The sequence below is a fragment of the Drosophila serrata genome, unplaced genomic scaffold (assembly GCF_035046125.1).
Source record: "Drosophila serrata isolate PLE 108 unplaced genomic scaffold, ASM3504612v1 contig_276, whole genome shotgun sequence".
Lineage (NCBI taxonomy): Eukaryota > Metazoa > Arthropoda > Insecta > Diptera > Drosophilidae > Drosophila > Drosophila serrata.
The window spans coordinates 7,857,693-7,878,974 of record NW_028257174.1 but is presented as its reverse complement, the minus strand read 5'-3'; the positions used below and the strand labels follow the sequence as shown (position 1 = coordinate 7,878,974).

The following is a 21,282-nucleotide window of genomic DNA, read 5'->3' as shown; positions in this document are numbered from 1 at the left end:
GCTGTTCGCGCTAGTGGCCAGCGAGGGGGTGTTGGTTAGCTCATCAATGGGCAGCAGAAGTAAAGTGGTCTGCGCTGCCGCTGGCCGGGCTGTGGCCAGCACGCCCTGGACATGCTCCAGCTCATCCTGATCCTGTGGCTGCTCCTGAGTGCATTCACCATAACCAAAAAACGTAGGATGTCAAAGCTGCACATGGTTCCATGCCAGCAATCGATAGTCAAAGCTGCGTTTGGTTGGATTCCAGCAATCGATAGTCAATGCTGCATATCGTCACTGATCGTCGCTGTTGCACATGGCTACTGGCAACCAGCTGAAAGTAAAAGCGGTCACACTTCGATGTAAAAGTAGCGAAACATTAGTTGGTCACACTGGCCACCTTTTTTAAAAGTAGTGATGGCCGCCTCAATAACCGTCCCGTTTTCGCCATTCTTCTTTACCAGGCTTTGCCTCTGGGCAAGGAGGCTTCACGATGAGGGGCCTCCTTGGGCGTCGGATCACAGATCTGGGCCAGCGATATGACCGGACGCATCCCATTAATGCTGCCATTGCTGGCTCCATTGGATATGTAGGCGGCTGCATTCAGGCTGCGATTGCCAGCGGGCTTGTGTACGATCTCCGGTTCGTTGCTGTTGATATAAGAATGAAAATTCAATGAGAATCGAACTCCTTTAAGTAGGTTATCTAACACTTGCCCATTTCTATCCAGCTCCTGGGTGGACTTGGCATTGCGCAGTTTTTCGGGGCCATAGCAGTGCTCCACCTTTAGATTCCTCATCGTCAACCTCGTCCGCATCGGCCTCGCCTATGCTGAGCTGGCTGGAAACGAAAAAACGTATGATAAGAGGGATTCTTAAAAGCCTTGATGTGTACTCACAGCTTTTCCAGCGAAACCTTCAGTGTGTTCTGCCTGTTAATCTTGCGCAAGCGCTCCAGGGCTTGAGGTCCTGCAGCTCCTGTTGGATCTTCTGCTCGACGCAACGGACCGCCCTCTGGGTTCCGCTCGATGGCTGCCGGTAATAGGGTGACCGTGGTAATGTCCGTTGGCGAGTTTCCGTGCACCAGATTGCTCCTAGAGCTGGTGATGTTGCCTAATGGCGAGACGTGCGGCAGGGGACTATTGGGTGTCACCAGCTTGCCATGGGAGGCCATAAACCGCTGCATCACGCCCTTGATAGGGCAGGCCGGTCAGCTGCGGCACGGAAATGGTCCTGGTGATGAGCTTCTGCTGCGGCGGCTCGGGTGTCACGTTGTAGCTGTTGGTCCAATGTAATGCTGCTCCTGGCGGGAGACCACGGTCAGCTTGAGCGAGTGCTGCTGCAGCTGCTTGTCCTGGAGGTTGTTGTTGCTCTGCGAGGAGGCCGAGATGCCAGAGTCAGCAGAATGCGGGTCTTGGCGCTGTTCGCGCTAGTGGCCAGCGAGGGGGTGTTGGTTAGCTCATCAATGGGCAGCAGAAGTAAAGTGGTCTGCGCTGCCGCTGGCCGGGCTGTGGCCAGCACGCCCTGGACATGCTTCAGCTCATCCTGATCCTGTGGCTGCTCCTGAGTGCATTCACCATAACCAAAAAACGTAGGATGTCAAAGCTGTACATGGTTCCATGCCAGCAATCGATAGTCAAAGCTGCGTTTGGTTGGATTCCAGCAATCGATAGTCAATGCTGCATATCGTCACTGATCGTCGCTGTTGCACATGGCTACTGGCAACCAGCTGAAAGTAAAAGCGGTCACACTTCGATGTAAAAGTACCGAAACATTAGTTGGTCACACTGGCCACCTTTTTTAAAAGTAGTGATGGCCGCCTCAATAACCGTCCCGTTTTCGCCATTCTTCTTTACCAGGCTTTGCCACTGGGCAAAGAGGCTTCACGATGAGGGGCCTCCTTGGGCGTCGGATCACAGATCTGGGCCAGCGATATGACCGGACGCATCCCATTAATGCTGCCATTGCTGGCTCCATTGGATATGTAGGCGGCTGCATTCAGGCTGCGATTGCCAGCGGGCTTGTGTACGATCTCCGGTTCGTTGCTGTTGATATAAGAATGAAAATTCAATGAGAATCGAACTCCTTTAAGTAGGTTATCTAACACTTGCCCATTTCTATCCAGCTCCTGGGTGGACTTGGCATTGCGCAGTTTTTCGGGGCCATAGCAGTGCTCCACCTTTAGATTCCTCATCGTCAACCTCGTCCGCATCGGCCTCGCCTATGCTGAGCTGGCTGGAAACGAAAAAACGTATGATAAGAGGGATTCTTGAAAGCCTTGATGTGTACTCACAGCTTTTCCAGCGAAACCTTCAGTGTGTTCTGCCTGTTAATCTTGCGCAAGCGCTCCAGGGCTTGAGGTCCTGCAGCTCCTGTTGGATCTTCTGCTCGACGCAACGGACCGCCCTCTGGGTTCCGCTCGATGGCTGCCGGTAATAGGGTGACCGTGGTAATGTCCGTTGGCGAGTTTCCGTGCTCCAGATTGCTCCTAGAGCTGGTGATGTTGCCCAATGGCGAGACGTGCGGCAGGGGACTATTGGGTGTCACCAGCTTGCCATGGGAGGCCATAAACCGCTGCATCACGCCCTTGATAGGGCAGGCCGGTCAGCTGCGGCACGGAAATGGTCCTGGTGATGAGCTTCTGCTGCGGCGGCTCGGGTGTCACGTTGTAGCTGTTGGTCCAATGTAATGCTGCTCCTGGCGGGAGACCACGGTCAGCTTGAGCGAGTGCTGCTGCAGCTGCTTGTCCTGGAGGTTGTTGTTGCTCTGCGAGGAGGCCGAGATGCCAGAGTCAGCAGAATGCGGGTCTTGGCGCTGTTCGCGCTAGTGGCCAGCGAGGGGGTGTTGGTTAGCTCATCAATGGGCAGCAGAAGTAAAGTGGTCTGCACTGCCGCTGGCCGGGCTGTGGCCAGCACGCCCTGGACATGCTCCAGCTCATCCTGATCCTGTGGCTGCTCCTGAGTGCATTCACCATAACCAAAAAACGTAGGATGTCAAAGCTGCACATGGTTCCATGCCAGCAATCGATAGTCAAAGCTGCGTTTGGTTGGATTCCAGCAATCGATAGTCAATGCTGCATATCGTCACTGATCGTCGCTGTTGCACATGGCTACTGGCAACCAGCTGAAAGTAAAAGCGGTCACACTTCGATGTAAAAGTAGCGAAACATTAGTTGGTCACACTGGCCACCTTTTTTAAAAGTAGTGATGGCCGCCTCAATAACCGTCCCGTTTTCGCCATTCTTCTTTACCAGGCTTTGCCTCTGGGCAAGGAGGCTTCACGATGAGGGGCCTCCTTGGGCGTCGGATCACAGATCTGGGCCAGCGATATGACCGGACGCATCCCATTAATGCTGCCATTGCTGGCTCCATTGGATATGTAGGCGGCTGCATTCAGGCTGCGATTGCCAGCGGGCTTGTGTACGATCTCCGGTTCGTTGCTGTTGATATAAGAATGAAAATTCAATGAGAATCGAACTCCTTTAAGTAGGTTATCTAACACTTGCCCATTACTATCCAGCTCCTAGGTGGACTTGGCATTGCGCAGTTTTTCGGGGCCATAGCAGTGCTCCACCTCAGATTCCTCATCGTCAACCTCGTCCGCATCGGCCTCGCCTATGCTGAGCTGGCTGGAAACGAAAAAACGTATGATAAGAGGGATTCTTGAAAGCCTTGATGTGTACTCACAGCTTTTCCAGCGAAACCTTCAGTGTGTTCTGCCTGTTAATCTTGCGCAAGCGCTCCAGGGCTTGAGGTCCTGCAGCTCCTGTTGGATCTTCTGCTCGACGCAACGGACCGCCCTCTGGGTTCCGCTCGATGGCTGCCGGTAATAGGGTGACCGTGGTAATGTCCGTTGGCGAGTTTCCGTGCTCCAGATTGCTCCTAGAGCTGGTGATGTTGCCCAATGGCGAGACGTGCGGCAGGGGACTATTGGGTGTCACCAGCTTGCCATGGGAGGCCATAAACCGCTGCATCACGCCCTTGATAGGGCAGGCCGGTCAGCTGCGGCACGGAAATGGTCCTGGTGATGAGCTTCTGCTGCGGCGGCTCGGGTGTCACGTTGTAGCTGTTGGTCCAATGTAATGCTGCTCCTGGCGGGAGACCACGGTCAGCTTGAGCGAGTGCTGCTGCAGCTGCTTGTCCTGGAGGTTGTTGTTGCTCTGCGAGGAGGCCGAGATGCCAGAGTCAGCAGAATGCGGGTCTTGGCGCTGTTCGCGCTAGTGGCCAGCGAGGGGGTGTTGGTTAGCTCATCAATGGGCAGCAGAAGTAAAGTGGTCTGCACTGCCGCTGGCCGGGCTGTGGCCAGCACGCCCTGGACATGCTCCAGCTCATCCTGATCCTGTGGCTGCTCCTGAGTGCATTCACCATAACCAAAAAACGTAGGATGTCAAAGCTGCACATGGTTCCATGCCAGCAATCGATAGTCAAAGCTGCGTTTGGTTGGATTCCAGCAATCGATAGTCAATGCTGCATATCGTCACTGATCGTCGCTGTTGCACATGGCTACTGGCAACCAGCTGAAAGTAAAAGCGGTCACACTTCGATGTAAAAGTAGCGAAACATTAGTTGGTCACACTGGCCACCTTTTTTAAAAGTAGTGATGGCCGCCTCAATAACCGTCCCGTTTTCGCCATTCTTCTTTACCAGGCTTTGCCTCTGGGCAAGGAGGCTTCACGATGAGGGGCCTCCTTGGGCGTCGGATCACAGATCTGGGCCAGCGATATGACCGGACGCATCCCATTAATGCTGCCATTGCTGGCTCCATTGGATATGTAGGCGGCTGCATTCAGGCTGCGATTGCCAGCGGGCTTGTGTACGATCTCCGGTTCGTTGCTGTTGATATAAGAATGAAAATTCAATGAGAATCGAACTCCTTTAAGTAGGTTATCTAACACTTGCCCATTACTATCCAGCTCCTAGGTGGACTTGGCATTGCGCAGTTTTTCGGGGCCATAGCAGTGCTCCACCTCAGATTCCTCATCGTCAACCTCGTCCGCATCGGCCTCGCCTATGCTGAGCTGGCTGGAAACGAAAAAACGTATGATAAGAGGGATTCTTGAAAGCCTTGATGTGTACTCACAGCTTTTCCAGCGAAACCTTCAGTGTGTTCTGCCTGTTAATCTTGCGCAAGCGCTCCAGGGCTTGAGGTCCTGCAGCTCCTGTTGGATCTTCTGCTCGACGCAACGGACCGCCCTCTGGGTTCCGCTCGATGGCTGCCGGTAATAGGGTGACCGTGGTAATGTCCGTTGGCGAGTTTCCGTGCTCCAGATTGCTTCTAGAGCTGGTGATGTTGCCCAATGGCGAGACGTGCGGCAGGGGACTATTGGGTGTCACCAGCTTGCCATGGGAGGCCATAAACCGCTGCATCACGCCCTTGATAGGGCAGGCCGGTCAGCTGCGGCACGGAAATGGTCCTGGTGATGAGCTTCTGCTGCGGCGGCTCGGGTGTCACGTTGTAGCTGTTGGTCCAATGTAATGCTGCTCCTGGCGGGAGACCACGGTCAGCTTGAGCGAGTGCTGCTGCAGCTGCTTGTCCTGGAGGTTGTTGTTGCTCTGCGAGGAGGCCGATATGCCAGAGTCAGCAGAATGCGGGTCTTGGCGCTGTTCGCGCTAGTGGCCAGCGAGGGGGTGTTGGTTAGCTCATCAATGGGCAGCAGAAGTAAAGTGGTCTGCACTGCCGCTGGCCGGGCTGTGGCCAGCACGCCCTGGACATGATCCAGCTCATCCTGATCCTGTGGCTGCTCCTCAGTGCATTCAGCATAACCCAAAACGTAGGATGTCAAAGCTGCGCATGTTACATGCCAGCCGATCGTCGTTGCAGCAAATGGCTGCAGGTTACCTGCGCAAGATCAAAGCGGTCACACTCGATAATTAGTTGTGAAAAATTAGTTGGTCATACTACAATAAGCTGTAAGTCGATTTATTTTGATGACGATAATTTTAGGGCTGCTGTCATCAGCCGATCGTTGCTGCTCAAGATGCCTCCATGTCAGCTGATTGTCACTGCTGCACATGGCTCCATGTCAGCTGACTGTCACTGCTGTACATGGCTCCATGTCAGCTGTGTTAGTCAAAGCTCTGTAAAGCTGCATGCCAGAAGCCGATAGTCAAAGCTGCACATTGTTGCATTTCAGCAGTTAATCGAAAGCTCTTGCACTAAAATTATTCATCTTGCTGCGGTTTCTGTTCGCCTGGTATTTCAGGTAGAGAATTAAATGGATTTGTAACGATTTTTGACCAAATCGAAGACTTGGTTTTTGCCTACAACAATCACAGTATCTACAAGAAGAAGAAGAAGAAGAAGAAGAACAACAAGAACAACAACAAAAACAATAAAAAAATCTTAAAACAACAATATTTATTTTTATTTATTTATTTATTAACTCAGCAGCCAAATATAAATTCAAATGTAAATGACTATCGATGCCGTCATATTAGTTTATTTGTTAATCACATTCATGATTCCTATATCTCGGTATTATTTATATAAACTTAAGCTTAACTAAATCACCAGGGCAAGAAAGTTCTTTAACTCGAATAATTTATTAAACGGGATGTCTCCGTGCGTGGTTTTCCATAGGCATTGTGGCATAATTTCCAAATTACACTTATTTGCCGAATCATTAAGTCTGCGTCTGCGGCATATTGACAAACACTTATGCCCCATCATTTCACTCATTTGGTCATTTTGGCCATTATGGTCAATACGATCGCATTGTGGTAACATTTTTTGGGGAATTGAAAACGGGGACGGAAAAGGGAATGGCAAGTGGCAAATGAAAATTAAAAATCGGCCACAAAGAGTTTCCCCATAAAAGCCGCAATGCTCCAACAATTGACCAGCGGAACTGTTGACACCCCGCCTAGGAGCCAGAGGATAAGCGGCTCCTTTCGTCCAGGCCAACCCAGTGGACGAGTTCCATTTTTTAATTCCGCAAAATGCCGAATGCCGCCGCCGCCGCCAAACGTTGCTGCAAAATTTGAGTTATTAAAATTGTCGTCTATTTGTTTGCATTTTGCACAGGACCCTGGAAAAATCCTTACCTATATATTTTTCCACTCTCCACATTTATTGTTATTTTCATTTGACGTTGCCTTTTGTTTATTTTCCTTCAACTTGCATATTGCAGGGGAAGCGGCAAAGGATGAGCAGTGTCCCAGTTTTTATTTCTTCTCCTTGTTTTTTTTTTTGTTTTTGCAGGATGCGGCGAGCCTAAATATGTTTTATGTTCTCGTTCGAATGCCAGAAGTCTGCAGGGGAACTAAAGGCCAGAGGTGAGTCTGAGACACCTAGGACTTCCATCCTAAAAATAAATTATAAATAATTAAAATCCTTGGGAAACAAAAAAAAAGGTATCAATGTTGATCGATCGGGAATGCAACAATTTGTATTTGAAACCAAGGACCATGTCCATGTGTCTATTTTGCAAGCAATCCAAGCGTTTTGCTTGACAACCCGTCAACGTGGCTGTCTGGATTTCATTGCTTGCCCCCTGGCTGACTTCTAATGGCAGCCACACACACACATTGCCATGCCCTGGCTCCCAGGACTTGCCAGAATCCCCCCAAGTCCGGCATTCATTATTGCTCGCCACTCCTTGCACTCACTTCCTCTGTATCCATCTCCATCTCGCCTGCATTGTGGCACTTATTAAAAATTTTCTGGTTTTTTTTTTTTTCGTGTTGTGTGCTGTGCTCCTTGGAACCTTGGGGGTTACAGCGCCACCCCAAAGGGGGGTGACATTGCGGGTGACTGTGTTTTCTTTTTTTGGGCGGAATTCTAGCTGCATCTCCGCCTTTGTTTATTTATCTTTTCGCTCGGTTTCGAATAACAAATCCTTTTGGCTTTACACATATTATAGTCCTGCCACCACCCCGCAGATTTCCCCCACTCACAGCCGGATTTTCCATTTTTCCCAGGCTCTGGCTGTCATTGTGCAACGTGCAGGCTGCAGCCGTTGCAGTTGACTCCACTTTTGTCAAACGTATTGTTTTAAGCTGCCACCCCAGACCAGAACCGACCAGACCCAGAGACCAGGATCCACAGCCAGGATCCTCACTCCTTTCCCCCGTTTATTTTTCCGATCCCAATTCGTTGCGGGTTGGTTTTCCTTCTTCTTTAACCCCCCTTGCCCCTTTTGGTGGCTTTCCACTGCGTGCTTCTTTTCCTTTCTGCATTTCTGCCCTTCTTTCCTTTTCCCTCTTGTTTTCTTTTCTTTTTTATTGTTTGCCACAGATTGTCATAGATACAGATACACAAACGGGGCTCCCTTTTCCTGAGTTTCCTACATTTTTTTGCGCCTCTCATGGATACATTTTATTTATTTTTTTTTGCTATGTGGCGGCGCTTCTTCATCAATCTTGGTTGCTTTTTATACTGTCGCACCAGAGGCGTAGGGGGTGCGGTGCAGTGGTTTTGGCAGAAGGGGTTAGGCAGATTTTCTATTGTCATTGTCGCGTTTGTCTCGCCTCTAACAACAATTTTGCATTCGTTCATTGTTGTGTTTCGGTTTTTATCCCTATATTGTCCTCTCTTCATGTTGTTATTGTTATTGTGGTTTTCTAACTGCATAAATGTCAGCATCAGGCCATTGTCTCGTCCTGGCATGGGCCTGTGGTTCCAAAACTCATTACAACAACTTCATCATCAGCGTCATTAGTGACATTCACATTTACAAATAACATCATCAACATTTTACTTATTTATTTTTTAAAGGTTTCTATTTGTAAATATGAAAATATGCACTGAAATTGTGTAAATATCTATACGGATATTTAACCAACTTGTTACAATTAAAACTCTTATTTTGTTAAGAATATTATTTAAACAAGATGGAAAGCTAACTTTGGCATGCCGAAGTGTGTATATCCTTGCAGTTAGTTATAGGATCATGGGTTCTAGTGTGTCATAACTAAGTCAAAAATGCATTAATTTCCAATTGGAAAACGTCTTTGTGTTAATTTTTGTTAGATAAATTAATCTGCATACTCAGGTTAAAATTTCAAAAAAGTTCAAAGTGTATCAAATTTTGAACATTTTAATGATGTAACCCCTTATAAAATTGTGAAAATTTGGAAAAAATGTAATTTTCTCCGGACATAGCTAAAAAAATTCTCCTGTTGATACTGATCAAGAATATGTATGATTTATAGCATCGGAAATGATTCCATCACTGAATTTAAAGCCTTTGACTGAAACTATAGTCGTCTTTAAGGGTGTAAAAATGATAAATTAATTACTGAAAGTATAATCTCCTTAAATTATAAATTAAACTATATTCCAGTTACAAAATAAATCACAGAAAATAAAAAATTTTCACATATTAAAGAAAATATTTTCCGGGGTCTGGAGAACAACGGTACGTATACGTGATATTCTATGTTGGTTGGGGCAATATTACGTATACGTAATTTTTGATTTGTATTGGGTTTCAAAGCTTCAAAAATCCATAGCTAACTCAAAAATGCATTAATTTCAATTCGGAAAGCTGTCCTATGTTAGTTTTTGATAGTTTAATAAATTAACAATTTTAAAATAATACGATTAATATGAAATTGAAAACAAGTACAAGGAACTTACTTCGGGCAACCGAAGTTTATATAACCTTGCAGTTTTCAATTGATTTATAAGATCAGAATCAGAAATCGATCACAATCATAATCATTTATTAATATTTTTATATGAAAAATTTTTCGACAAATCAATGTTTAAAAATCTTCTAACTCAGCCAAAAAAGCCTAAATTTTATTTCGGAAAGCGCCCGTACGTTTATATTTAGCAGATTAATAAAACTGCATTCTCCATTTAAAATGTAAATTTTTATACCACTTTTGAAAATTTTAACGATGTAATCTCTTGGTTAAATGGATTTGGCTTTTAATTCTGATCAAGAATTTATATGATTTTTAGGATCGGAAATGACTCCCGTACTGCTTTTGAAGCTTCGGACTAAAATTATAATGTCCTTGCTAGGGTATAAAACGAAGTCTCTGGGGAGGTTAGAAAAGAATTGAAGGACTTCCACCTACCATTTTTTCTAGCTCTTCTTCTATGCTTTCTTGTGATCCTGCTGCACCTGGGAAGCCGCTTTTGATGCGTGCCAGCTCCTCCTTATCGTGAGATTCCGGTTCGGTCACACTGGCATCAAGTGTGCCCCCTAAGCAGCTTTGCTCCTTGAGCGACCTAGCTTGGTCCTTCCTGCCATCGGCTTCTCCGTTTTTGCATTGGGTGGCAAGGACAAGGGGCCTGGACAATGCCTTAAGCCTGTCAAACTGTTGCACCTTTAAGTTGTGGTTGGCTCTCCTGGTTCTCTCGGTTCTCCTGGTTCTCATGATTCTCCCAATTCCGGATTGCCCTTGCTGGTACCCAGCCCAGCAGGTTCGCCGGAGTCAGAGTCTGGTTGCGGCTCTTATCGCGTCGCCAGTCTGCGCTTCACGCTCCAGAAGCGAAACCGGATGTGACATCCTTTTAAAGTCGGAAGTACTTATGCTTAAGCGTGCGTCGCCTCGTCCTCGTCCTCGGTCCTTGCTCCTGTTCTGCCGGCCTGTCAAGCTGAAATGCCTTCCACCTTTCCGCCACCGCCAACTCCTTCGCTGCCAGTCGATGTCCTGCAAAAAGAAGAGAAGAAAAACCCTTAACCATCGTCTCGTCGGCTGTCTTGCGTCATTTTTGTGCTACTTAAAAATTGTTGGCAACATTAAAAACGCCACCGCCAGCTGCCTGCCCTTCGTCCTGATGCTCGTCCTCATTTTCTCTGCTCCTTTGGCGTTCACAATTTGGACGAGGGCCAGGCCAATATGATGGCTCCTTGTCGCGAATACATAATATGGACAGGGGACCAAAGGACGAAGGACTCGGGCTGTGATGTCAGGATAGAAGAATCCAAAAACAGGTACAATTGAATGCTGATCTTCCGCGAACATCTCTAATAAAGTTTTGGAAGACTTGATCCTTGAGTAAATGAAAATGATTTTATACTTACTCAGAGTAATCCCTGGATTTACAAGTCATTCAGGTCAAGTCCTTTTCACCTACGAAATAAACAAGTAAAAAGGGTTAAGATACAGCAATGTTTTAAGACTAAAACTTTATATACGCTCGCTTGGAAAAACATTTTGGTAAGGACCTCATTCCGGCCAAGGTCCTAACACTCCACAACTCTTGGCCAAAACGCTTTATGCCCGCCCATGCGGTGCTCGTTGTCTTTACGGCTATTTAAGTGCCGTGCTCCCCAGGCGGAATCGAATGGAATGCCCGGCTCAGTTCGGTCTGCCTCGGTTCAGTTCAGTTTGCTTCGATCCGTAGTCCGGAGTCCTTAGTTCGGAGTCCTTAGTCCGGAGAGTGGTCCAAGGATTCCTGCAGGGTCCGGTGTTTCGTATTTATTGGAAACAGACACGCGACCGCTGCATATTTTATAAGGGCGCTAATGTCGGATGGTGTGGGAGTTTTTCCACCACCCCTGTAGAGCTCTCTCGTTACAAATTGTAATAAACCTGCACATCCGTTGCCATTAAGTGACTTCTAATCAACTTTATGGCATCTTTTTTTTGCAGCAGCAACAGCAGCAGCAGTTTGGGCAGGTGAGCTTGGCCCAGGTGTTAATGATTCAATAACATTTGGCGGGTGCAAGACAACCGACATTAATGTGGTTACTTTCACTTACTTTTCTTGGTTAAGGATACCAGGGAGGACTTGTATACACAGCGAGAGAAGTAGGGAGACCTTTGAAATAACCTAAAAAATACAAAGGAAAAGTAAGCTTGAAAATATGTTACAGTTAAAGAATGCTTTTAGGCAAGTTTTAAAACTTGTTTAGTAATTGATTACAAGTTCTATATGCTATATATTTAATATTATCTTAGTTATGCAGACTTTCCCTACCATTTTCCTGGCAGTGTTGGGTTCTACGTTCAATTGTTGCGTGACTTTCAATTTGTAAAACATTTTCGCTTTTAACGGGCGCAACGGTCAGTCAGGGCGGCCAGCGGGTGTCCCTAATGTATGCCATGATTTTGTGCCGCCTTTTGGCCTTTAAATCTAATCAATTTGGGCTGTCTGGCGACATGGCCGGCAACCGGAAGCTGAAGTTCGAGTCACAGTCCTCGAGAACGAGAACGAGGCCCGAGTCCTGACCGATTCTTTGGCATTAAAAGCAGTCATTAACTTTTAAATGAAGCGGCGGAAACGAGATAAGCACGTGAAGCGACAGGGGGTGGGTGTAGGGGATCCAACCCCCTATTCTCCACGCCCCTTTCTGCTGACACGCCCCCAACGTCACCGCTCACAAATGACCCATAATTATTCAATAAGAAATAATAAAGTATGGGGTGGCGGAAAAAGGGCCTCCTCCGCCACATATTTCCATTGATGGACAGGCCATGGCTTCTGGGTCAGAGAAGGGGTGCCAACCAAAGGGGGGAGTGTTGGAGGGTACACAGAAAAAAAAAAAATATATATAAATATATATGGGTGAGAAATAAGCTAGCTAAACTTTGAGGCACAAAACGGCAGAGGCTTGTTTAAATTAAAATGCTATATTTACTATATAAAAATATATTTACTAATATATATATTTTTTCGAGCAGTGTTCGTTTCTTGCTATTCGTTGACGTTGTGGCCCACGCCAAATGATTGTTGCGTGACTGGCAAGTTTTTTTCAATGAAAATTCCTTAATTTGCCAGGCCATAAGGCCCCGCCTCCCCTTTACACTCACTTTCTGGGTGCTGCCCTTATGACCCCTGACCCCTGATCCCTAACCGCTGCCCCAATATTGTCGCTGTTAAGTAGTTACATTTTGTAGCGATTTGACCCAAACAACACCAATAAAGCCTCGAAAGAACGAGCAAAAAAAATAAAGGAAACAGGAGACGAGGTCCCTTGATTCCCCCGGACATCAAATTATTGAGGGGGTAAGGTCGGCAAAAGTAGGAAAAGTCGGGAAAGTCGACACCTCTGTCACTCACACTAACTGTCTGTTAGATCGGAAAATGCCGCGGTTATCGCTTAGGGAGTAACAACAAAAAATAAGTCACACAGCAAGAAAATAATAATAAAAATGCAGGGAAGTTGAAGAGCAAGTGAAGTTAGTGAAAAGTACTTAAGGTGTAGTACCTCCCGAAATGGCAAGTGTGTTCTTTGGAGAAAAACAACTTTAAACCTAGAATTTTCCCCTGACTTGGAGTATTTTCTTGTACTTGAATGTGTCTTTAAAGCTTCATTACCCTATATTTTATTTAAAGATTTTCAGTAACAAGGAATGGCATCAAAAGTCTAAGAAAATAGCTAAAACTTTCACTTAGATTGATATATTTCTTTTTATTTAGTAACAGTATTTATTTTCCTTCATTTGCGGACATTGTTAATTAACTATTTTAACCTCAAATTCCATTCAGACCCAGAAACCCTTTCAAATTCCAAAAATCTCTTTGAGGTTTTCCATGAAAATCATAAAAACTAATTGAAAACTATAAATGTGTGTGCGTATGTGAAATTTAAGGTGGCAAAATCCCCACCCATTAAAGTTAATATATAACATATTTAATTTTTTTTGGGATCACAATAAACCGAATGTAATCGTTGGAAATATAATGAACAGTGCGTGAAACCCGATTCCCTTGTCAACCGCAACTATGAAAACTTTTTGAAATGCTTATATTTTGCTAATACAATGCAGGTCAATCAAATAGCACCGGACAGACAAAATAATTATTAATATTATTTACTTTTTGGTGAGGTAATTCTATGATTTAAAATGAGGAAAAGTAGAAAATTCTATGCAAGCTATGCAAAATAAAATAAAATATACATAAATTGTTCAGTAATTTATATCCCTGGTTCTAATCAACATTGAAAATATTTTGAGGCAGGTATTTTAGAGGACTCCATAGGACTCCTAGGACTCTCAGAGATACTCCAGGGAGTCCTTGCTTTTTAGGCTTTTATGCTCTAGAGCGTAACCCTCATTCACCTTTTGGTCTCCTGTGTCCCTCTGATTATGTGACATGTCCTGTCATCTGCCTCCCGGAATCCCGTGCATACGTATCCGAGACCAAATCAGATGCGAGATGTTTATTGTTTTTGGAACAACACACACGCACATCTCCCTGCGGATAATGCATTGTGGCGAACGGGTGAGTCCGGGTTCGTCCTGGCGAGTCCTTTGTTATGCAAAAGTACAGGGGGCGGGAAGGGAGAAATTGAGGGATTGCGACGAGTATTTAGTGTCACATCATTAAAATCGACAAACAACTTTCGTGAAACAACAATTCAGCAGAAAACTACACCGAAACTTAAGCCTTCCTATTTCTCTCTCTTTACCACCGATCCGTTTACCAGTGAAAATCTACAAAATTAATGAGTCATCGTAAAAGTTAACAACTTGCACAAAATTGTTTATCTAGAGTGCTAAGCTCCGTTGGCAACTCTATAAATTGATGTCCTCGATTGGATTGCTCCTGCCAAAGGATCTGGGGTTGGCGGGGTTACAGGGAACACGGGAACACGCAGACGTAATCACTTTTTAAGTGTTAGACAATTTATGATACATGAAAATGTTCTTCCTGCTTAGCAGCAAACACACACACACACACTAGCACACACCTTTTCAGCATTTTCCGGAGAAAAGCTGCCGAGGAAGGGGGAAAAGGGGATACAAGGGAGGCTGACATTAAGACTCAAAGATTACTTTGGGCTCGGTTTGGCTTCTCAAAGGGTTTTCCCACCGCTACCCAAACCCCTTTTGGAAATGTGTACACTGAGCAAAATATACATACATAAATACCGTTTGATTGAACTCTTATAGATAATTCTATAATTTATAATAATACAACAAGAAAGAAATCTAATTTTGGGCAGTTGAAGCTTATTTTCCCTAGCATCTTGTAATTAAATAACAAGCCAGTATCGGGAATCAATGATAAATAAATAAACATTCGCATTCGTTGAATCAATATTTTCAGATTTTTTTATATGACAATTTTTCCCACAAATCAGTAGTTTTAAAATCTCATAACTCAGCCAAAAATGCATTTTTCCCACTTTGGAAAGCTGTTCTATGCTGGTTTTTAGAAGGTTAATTAATCTGCATACTCAGGTTAAAATATAAAAAAATTAAAATTTTTATCAAATTTTAAACATTTTAATGATGTTACCCCTTATAAAATTTTGAAAATTTGAAAAAAAGTTTAATTTTCCCCGGGCATACCTAGAAAGATTCGCCTATTGATGCTGATCAAGAATATATATGATTTATAGGGTCGGAAATGATTCCTTCACTGATTTTAAAGCCTCTGACCGAAAGTATAGTCGTCTTTAAGGGTGTCAAAAAGAATATATTAATTACTGAAAGTATAATCTCCTTAAACGGTGTAAAAATTATAAATTAAACTATATTCCAGTTACAAAATAAATCACAGAAAATAAAACAATTTTCACATATCAAAGAAAAGATTTATCGGGGTCTGGAGGAAAACGGTACGTATACGTGATATTCTATGTTGGTTGGGGCAATATTACGTATACGTAGTTTTCGATTTGTATTGGATTTCAAAGCTTCAAAAATCCGTAGCTAAGTCAAGAATGTATTAATTTCAATTCGGAAAGCTGTCCTATGTTAGTTTAATAGTTTAATAAATCTGCATACTCAAGAAAAAATTAAAATTTTCGTCCATTTTTGAAAATTTTAACGATGTAACCCCTTATAATTTTTTGCATAAATTTTGAAAAAAAATGTTTTTCTCCCGGAGATAGCTTAAAAGACTCGCCTGTTGATCCTGATCACGAATAATATATATAATTTATAGGGTCGGAAATGACTCCTTCACATTTTTACAAGCTGCTGACTAAAATTATATTACTTTCTAGGGTCTAATATGGCATAAACCATAAAAATAGAAGCTCTAGCACTTGGTTCCTTTTAATTAACAACGCTAAGTTAATAAGTTAATTTTCAAAATAAATATAAACCAAGGCAGGTCAAATTTCAAAGAAAATTCATATTCTATTCTAAAAATTAGTTTCCTCTCCTTATAGCTCCTCTCGTCGCTCAGTGTACACCCCATCCGTGTGTGAGTGTGTGTTGTCAGCGCAATAAACACCTCAAAGTTGATGACATTTCATTAAGATCAAGGTGTGGGCACGATGGCAAGGGGTTGTGGGGTTGAGGGGTGAAGAGGCGTGGCAAATGAATTTACTTATGGAGCATGAAAGTGGGTTTCTTTGGTTACTTTCGGGGCAAAATGGTAACCCAACCAGGCCCTAAACAGCCCCCGAAAACCGCCTGAGAGGCATCTCCCCCTTATCCCGAGACATTGATGGGAATTTTCGTGTTCATTTGGTGAAAAGGTTTGCCGCCGCCGCCACTGCCACCGCCGACGACGCATTGAATTTCATTAAAACAAGCGCAAAGAGTGCTTTTCCGCCCCCGCTTTTCCACACATGCCACGGACGACGACTTATGATGGGGCCAAGCAGGAGAAGCAGGAGAAGATCCTGCGAGAAGGACTCTCGCTCTCATCGCGACCCCGGCTGACTAAGTGTTGCCGCCTTTTTGCCTTTATTGGTCTCCTTGATTTGCCTAAGTGATGTGCGTGTGTGTGCGGGGAAAAGCGTGAAAATCGGAGGAAGGGGGCAAAACGCACTTTAGGCACCTACCTGATAAGTGAATTTTCCGGCCAGGAAAGCCAAGAAGACAAAGAGACTACTATTTTGATTGCAAAAGCCGCAGTTATTTAAGTTATTTAACGCTCCCTTTTGCCACGGCTGCAATTTTAATTATATTTTCTTTTTTTGGAAAGGAAAAAGGGAGAAGGGGTCCCAATTTATAGTAAATGAATTGTGAATTGATACATTAACAGGTTAAGTAATTAATTAACAATTACTACACCTGCAAAAGTATAAATTCATAATCCATTTACTGAAATTATCTACACTTTAAGATCAGTTAATAGTTTACTTCTTGGATGGTAACTATTATATAGTTTTGAAATAATATTAAATTTTTCAACCTACGAATTAATGACAAAATAATATGAAGTTTAAATATAATACATAATTTTAAAATTAATATAAAATGTATTCAAACAATAACACTAAAACTTCAATAATAAAAACCTAAATGTTAAAAACATTCATACCGCGGATTGGTGTATTTTATAATTTACCTTTAGAAATCTATTTTTAACAATTTTAATGATGTAACCCCTTTAAAAATTAAAAAAAAATTAAATATGATTTTGTTTCCAATATTTTAAAGATAATTAATTAAGATTTTAATGCTCAATCAGAATATTTAAGCTTTTCGGATAGCAAACACTGCTTGGCGATATCATAAACTTACAAAGACATGAAATTAACGCATTCTTGCAATTCGAAATTGATTTTTATAAATATAATTTTGCTAAAGAAATTATAATTTAAACATAAAAAGATTTGTTGAAATGCAAATATTGTTATTTAATTTAGAAGCATTAGCTTGACTGCTTTCAACTCATATTTCCGATAAGCTGTTTGTAGCTTTCATAACAAGGATTGTGTAAATAAAGTTCGAGTTGCCTTATTAAGCTGCCATCATTGTTTATAATTATATGTACCTTGGTAAATTAATAAATTGTTCACTGACCTGTCATTTAAATATTTGTTGCACTGAAGATACTCGTTGGGAGTTGGCATCATTGTGCCTGCTCTTCATTTGCAGCACATTCGCCGGATAATGAATAATGCCAATCGAGTTGCTCACTTGCCTGCTAATTCATTTTGATTTTAATCTCGGTAATGATCCGGCTGATTGCACTTTGTGTGCACCTGATGCGCCGTTTAATTAACCTGGGATCTGTTGTAATAAGTGCATCCTTTAGCCTTTCGTTCGATTTACTCATTTAGTTGTTGTGATTTGTTTTTAATTTGTGCTGTAAATGCAGGGAATATATTTGTTAGCCAGGATTGTCTATGAGTTTATAAATCTACTTACCAGCAGATATAGTTTTTATTATAATCCTGGCAACGACTTCACAATGTTGCTGGCAACATGTTGCCTGGTTAGATTCGGCTAACCAAAACACGAAGCATGCGATGCCCCGAATCGTTATCCTGGCAAACGGCTTTCGGCTGACTTCGGGCCACTTCGGGCGATTGCGTGGGCTCGTGGGATAACATAACGGGACATGGGATAGCGGGAGACATCGGGACAGTGGGACATCGTCGGCAGGATGGCACAGGACATCGTGGGCTGCCGAAGGACGAGCGCGTTGCGCTAGGTCGGTCCAATGCGAAAGGCGCTTGGCGCGACAGGTTCAGTGCTCGGGCAACTTCCTAGCGCGTCGGTTCAGTTCAGTCGAGTGGATCCACACCGAATCCCAGCCGAGTCTTTGCCAATTTATCCAACCAAAGTGAACTCAGTTTTCGAAACGATTCTGGAATTCTAGCAGGACTTTTGGCAAGAGTCCTTGCCCGAGTGGCGCGTTGTGCAAATAGTTACACTTATTACTCTTGAATAAAAAATAAATATATATTAAAATATATAATCAAAGAAGAAATACAAAAGAAAATACCATAATTGTTGTATGTTGTTTTTTGTTTTGTTTTCGAAAACAAGTGCTTGTTGCCCGATTGTTTTCTAAAGTTTTTTTGCGAGTGCCATAGCCAGTGTTATTTTGGGACCCGAACTTCGTCTCCAACGACTCGTGTTCTTTGTAGATAGGTAAATACCAAAATTCTAGAACTGAACGGATACAAAAATAATAAAAAGCGTATTAAAACAAATAATAAAGAAGAGTTTCCTACCTTTCCATTTTATTCCTCCGATCATTAGGTTTTTAAATGTATATATATCCTTCCATCACAAAGCATTCAAACCATTTTGCCAGCTCTTTTGCCTGGCTGCTGTCCTTGTTCACTTTGTAATTCATGAGGACTTTCATTCAGAATATCTCCCATTGATTGCATTCCATTGGAGTGGCTTAGTGTCCTCCGAAGATCCTTTCGTGCTGTGATTTTATCCTTTGCCGTTTGTTAATTGGCCATTCATTCAGTTCATTCACTTAATGATTGCCTTTTGCTTTGAAGCTTGGCATTGTTTGTTTCTAAAAAGAGTATTTATAAATTTCATTCTCAATTAATTTTATGATAAAATGTAATTACTTTGGTTATATTTCAAATTAAAGATTTGTGAGTTTTTGAATCTGACAAAAGGATTTTAAATATGTGTAAAAAGATGTTAATAAACATATTTAATTTACAATTATTGATATATGATTAGACTCTTAAAATCTTTCTTGATTTGTTATACTAAAATGACAAGTTATTAAAGTATATTTACATTTAGTAATTTAGATTTGTAAAGCTATATTGTAGATTATTATATAAGTTGTTAATTTGAAATATATAAATTCATCACAGATCAATAATTCGTTTTATAATATTTTAAAGGCTTATTAAGGATTGAGTTTATATTTTTTACTTTCGTCAAAACATCTTCAACTCTTACTATTTTAATAATTAAACATTATCCTTTTATAAATAGATTAATTCCAATTATTTAATACCTTTTTCTTTCCTCTAATTAATAATTATCTCTTTTAAATAATCTCTTTAATTTATTATAAATACTCTTAATTATTTAATGCCAATTTCCACTAACTCATTTCTCATGACATTTTATGATTTACTTAAATCACCTCATATATAGAGAAGAGATGTCCCCTTTGCTGGATTTCTCCACAAATTTATGAACTGCTTTGGCATGGCTGTGATCTTCCCTGAACTCGGTGTAACTTTCGGGTTAAGTTATATCCAACTTCCGCCCCCTAATCCACATTCCTGGCATCCCTTTTCTTCTTCTGGCGGCATTCAGCTCGGGCTGGGAAACTTTTTTGCCATCGAACGAACAAAAGGCGCCAAAAATGAGACTGAGGCTGCAGCCTCAAGTTTTTTAGTTGGTCGTGATTTATGTTTTATTAATATTAAAAGTGATTTATTAGCCATGAAATTCGTCGTGGGCCAAAGTTCTGTGAGGGGGGTTTCGGGCACCGGGTGAAGTGTTCGCTGCATGCGCGATTGTTTAATTACAGGTGGGGAGTGGAGAGTGGGGAGGGCACCGAGTAAAGGATATTTCTACCTGCTTGGCTGCAGGATCCATTATCCTTGAGCGCGCTGGCCGCGCCGCTCATTATCCTGTCCGTCGCCCCGAACTTAAGCTAAACTGCTGCACAACGAGATTAAAATTGTAAATGACAGCCACACTGACAGGAGCAGCAGCATCTGCTCGTCCTCTCGTCCTTTAATGCCCATCGTCCTGCACTGTACCGTGTTCCGTCGACCCTCGTCCCTCGTCTGTGATCCCACCCCATTTGCCGTGGCATTTTGTCCTGTTTTTAATGAAAATTAATTAATTAAATAACGTTTTTACTCATTCGTCTCGCCTTGCACAGCAATTGTCTTCCTTTGTGCGACCCCCTCTACCTAGCCCAGTGTGCGTGTGAGGATGCATTTTATATATTAAATAATGAAGTGTGCACAATGTATGTACAATGTGGAGACTGTACAGTGCGCACACAATAAAAAAGAAACAGAATACAGGATGAACAAAGGGGTAAATGAGAGAGTTTTTGTGGCGACAAGGAATCTGGCCATTTTTGCAAGGATAGTGCCAGAGACAGAGACAGGGACAGGGCTCACTCTCCAGAAATGATCCCACTTATGGCACACATGAATGCGAATGCTTTGTACCAATTAGCAAAGAGTCCTTGGTGGAAAAGTGCATTCTTTTTGTGGAAATATTTGAATATTTTACAATATTAAGGAAGATTTTTGAAATATTTCAAAATACTCAGGAAACTATTATTTATTTTCAAGATTTGCATGAGCTTTCTTAGGTGAAACTGCCTTACCTTGGAGTTATACAATCATATCAGAAATCTTCCATAACGAAGATTAAAATATTTGCATTTTCTGAATCAATATTTAGCAATATTCTTATATAACAAATTTTCGAAAAATCAAAATTTTAAAAATTCATAACTCAGCCAAAACGGCCATAATTTTAATTCGGAAAGCTGTCCAATGTTAATTTTTGTTAGGTTAATAAATCTGCATACCCAGTTTAAAATGTAAAATTTTTGCCCATTTTTGAAAAACTTAACGATGTAACCCCTTAAAAAATTGTGAAAATTTGGAAAAAATGTAATTTTCTCCGGACATAGCTAGAAAGATTCGCCTGTTGATGCTGATCAAGAATATATATGATTTATAGCATCGGAAATGATTCCTTCACTGATTTTAAAGCCTCTGACCGAAACTATAATCGTCTTTAAG

At 42.7% G+C, this 21,282-nt stretch overlaps 2 protein-coding genes and 1 long non-coding RNA gene across 14 annotated transcripts in view; 1 reads left to right on the top strand and 2 right to left on the bottom strand.

The window, feature by feature from the left end:
• Positions 1 to 223: 223 nt before the first annotated feature.
• On the bottom strand, positions 224 to 810 carry LOC147643303 (uncharacterized). The gene is made up of 3 exons (XR_015272226.1): positions 693 to 810; positions 377 to 626; positions 224 to 310 (listed from the first exon to the last, which is right to left on the bottom strand). It is a non-coding gene; the product is annotated as an uncharacterized LOC147643303 (long non-coding RNA).
• A 5,510-nt stretch (positions 811 to 6,320) lies between these two features.
• LOC110181943 (uncharacterized) lies at positions 6,321 to 20,208 on the bottom strand. 2 transcript variants are annotated; one of them, XR_015272395.1, is made up of 11 exons: positions 19,647 to 20,208; positions 18,754 to 19,052; positions 18,522 to 18,691; positions 17,942 to 18,458; positions 17,594 to 17,879; positions 11,638 to 11,708; positions 10,957 to 11,005; positions 10,653 to 10,899; positions 10,004 to 10,582; positions 7,019 to 7,278; positions 6,321 to 6,945 (listed from the first exon to the last, which is right to left on the bottom strand). XR_015272395.1 is itself a non-coding variant. In XM_086836089.1 (8 exons), exons 6-7 carry the CDS (start codon positions 10,304 to 10,306, stop codon positions 7,237 to 7,239), a joined length of 345 nt encoding a protein of 114 aa, XP_086692215.1. In that variant the 5' UTR covers positions 10,307 to 10,582; positions 10,653 to 10,899; positions 10,957 to 11,005; positions 11,071 to 11,708; positions 17,594 to 17,879; positions 17,942 to 18,290; the 3' UTR covers positions 6,321 to 6,945; positions 7,019 to 7,236. The 2 variants fall into 2 exon arrangements, 1 of the variants encoding a protein (XP_086692215.1); XM_086836089.1 differs by lacking the exons at positions 18,522 to 18,691; positions 18,754 to 19,052; positions 19,647 to 20,208 and having other exon boundaries at positions 11,071 to 11,708; positions 17,942 to 18,290.
• DIP-beta (Dpr-interacting protein beta) overlaps positions 18,161 to 21,282 on the top strand; it is a 46,329-nt gene continuing 43,207 nt past the window's right edge. For 8 of the 11 annotated variants that reach the window (XR_015272394.1, XM_086836080.1, XM_086836078.1 and 5 more), the window contains exon 1: positions 18,266 to 18,670. The gene's annotated coding sequence lies outside the window, so the exon portion shown is untranslated. Of the gene's footprint in view, positions 18,671 to 21,282 lie in introns of all 11 variants that reach the window. The other 3 variants (XM_020949754.2, XM_086836077.1, XM_086836082.1) reach the window with 1 other exon arrangement.

Bases quoted from the DNA above. Each gene is read 5' to 3' on its own strand.
- LOC110181943 (XM_086836089.1), bottom strand. From the start codon at position 10,306: ATGAGAACCAGGAGAACCGAGAGAACCAGGAGAGCCAACCACAACTTA. The intron at 7,279-10,003 runs GTAGGTGGAAGT...ATTTATTTTTAG, and splicing joins AAGAAGAGCTAGAAAAAATG to GATGGAAGTCCTAGGTGTCT.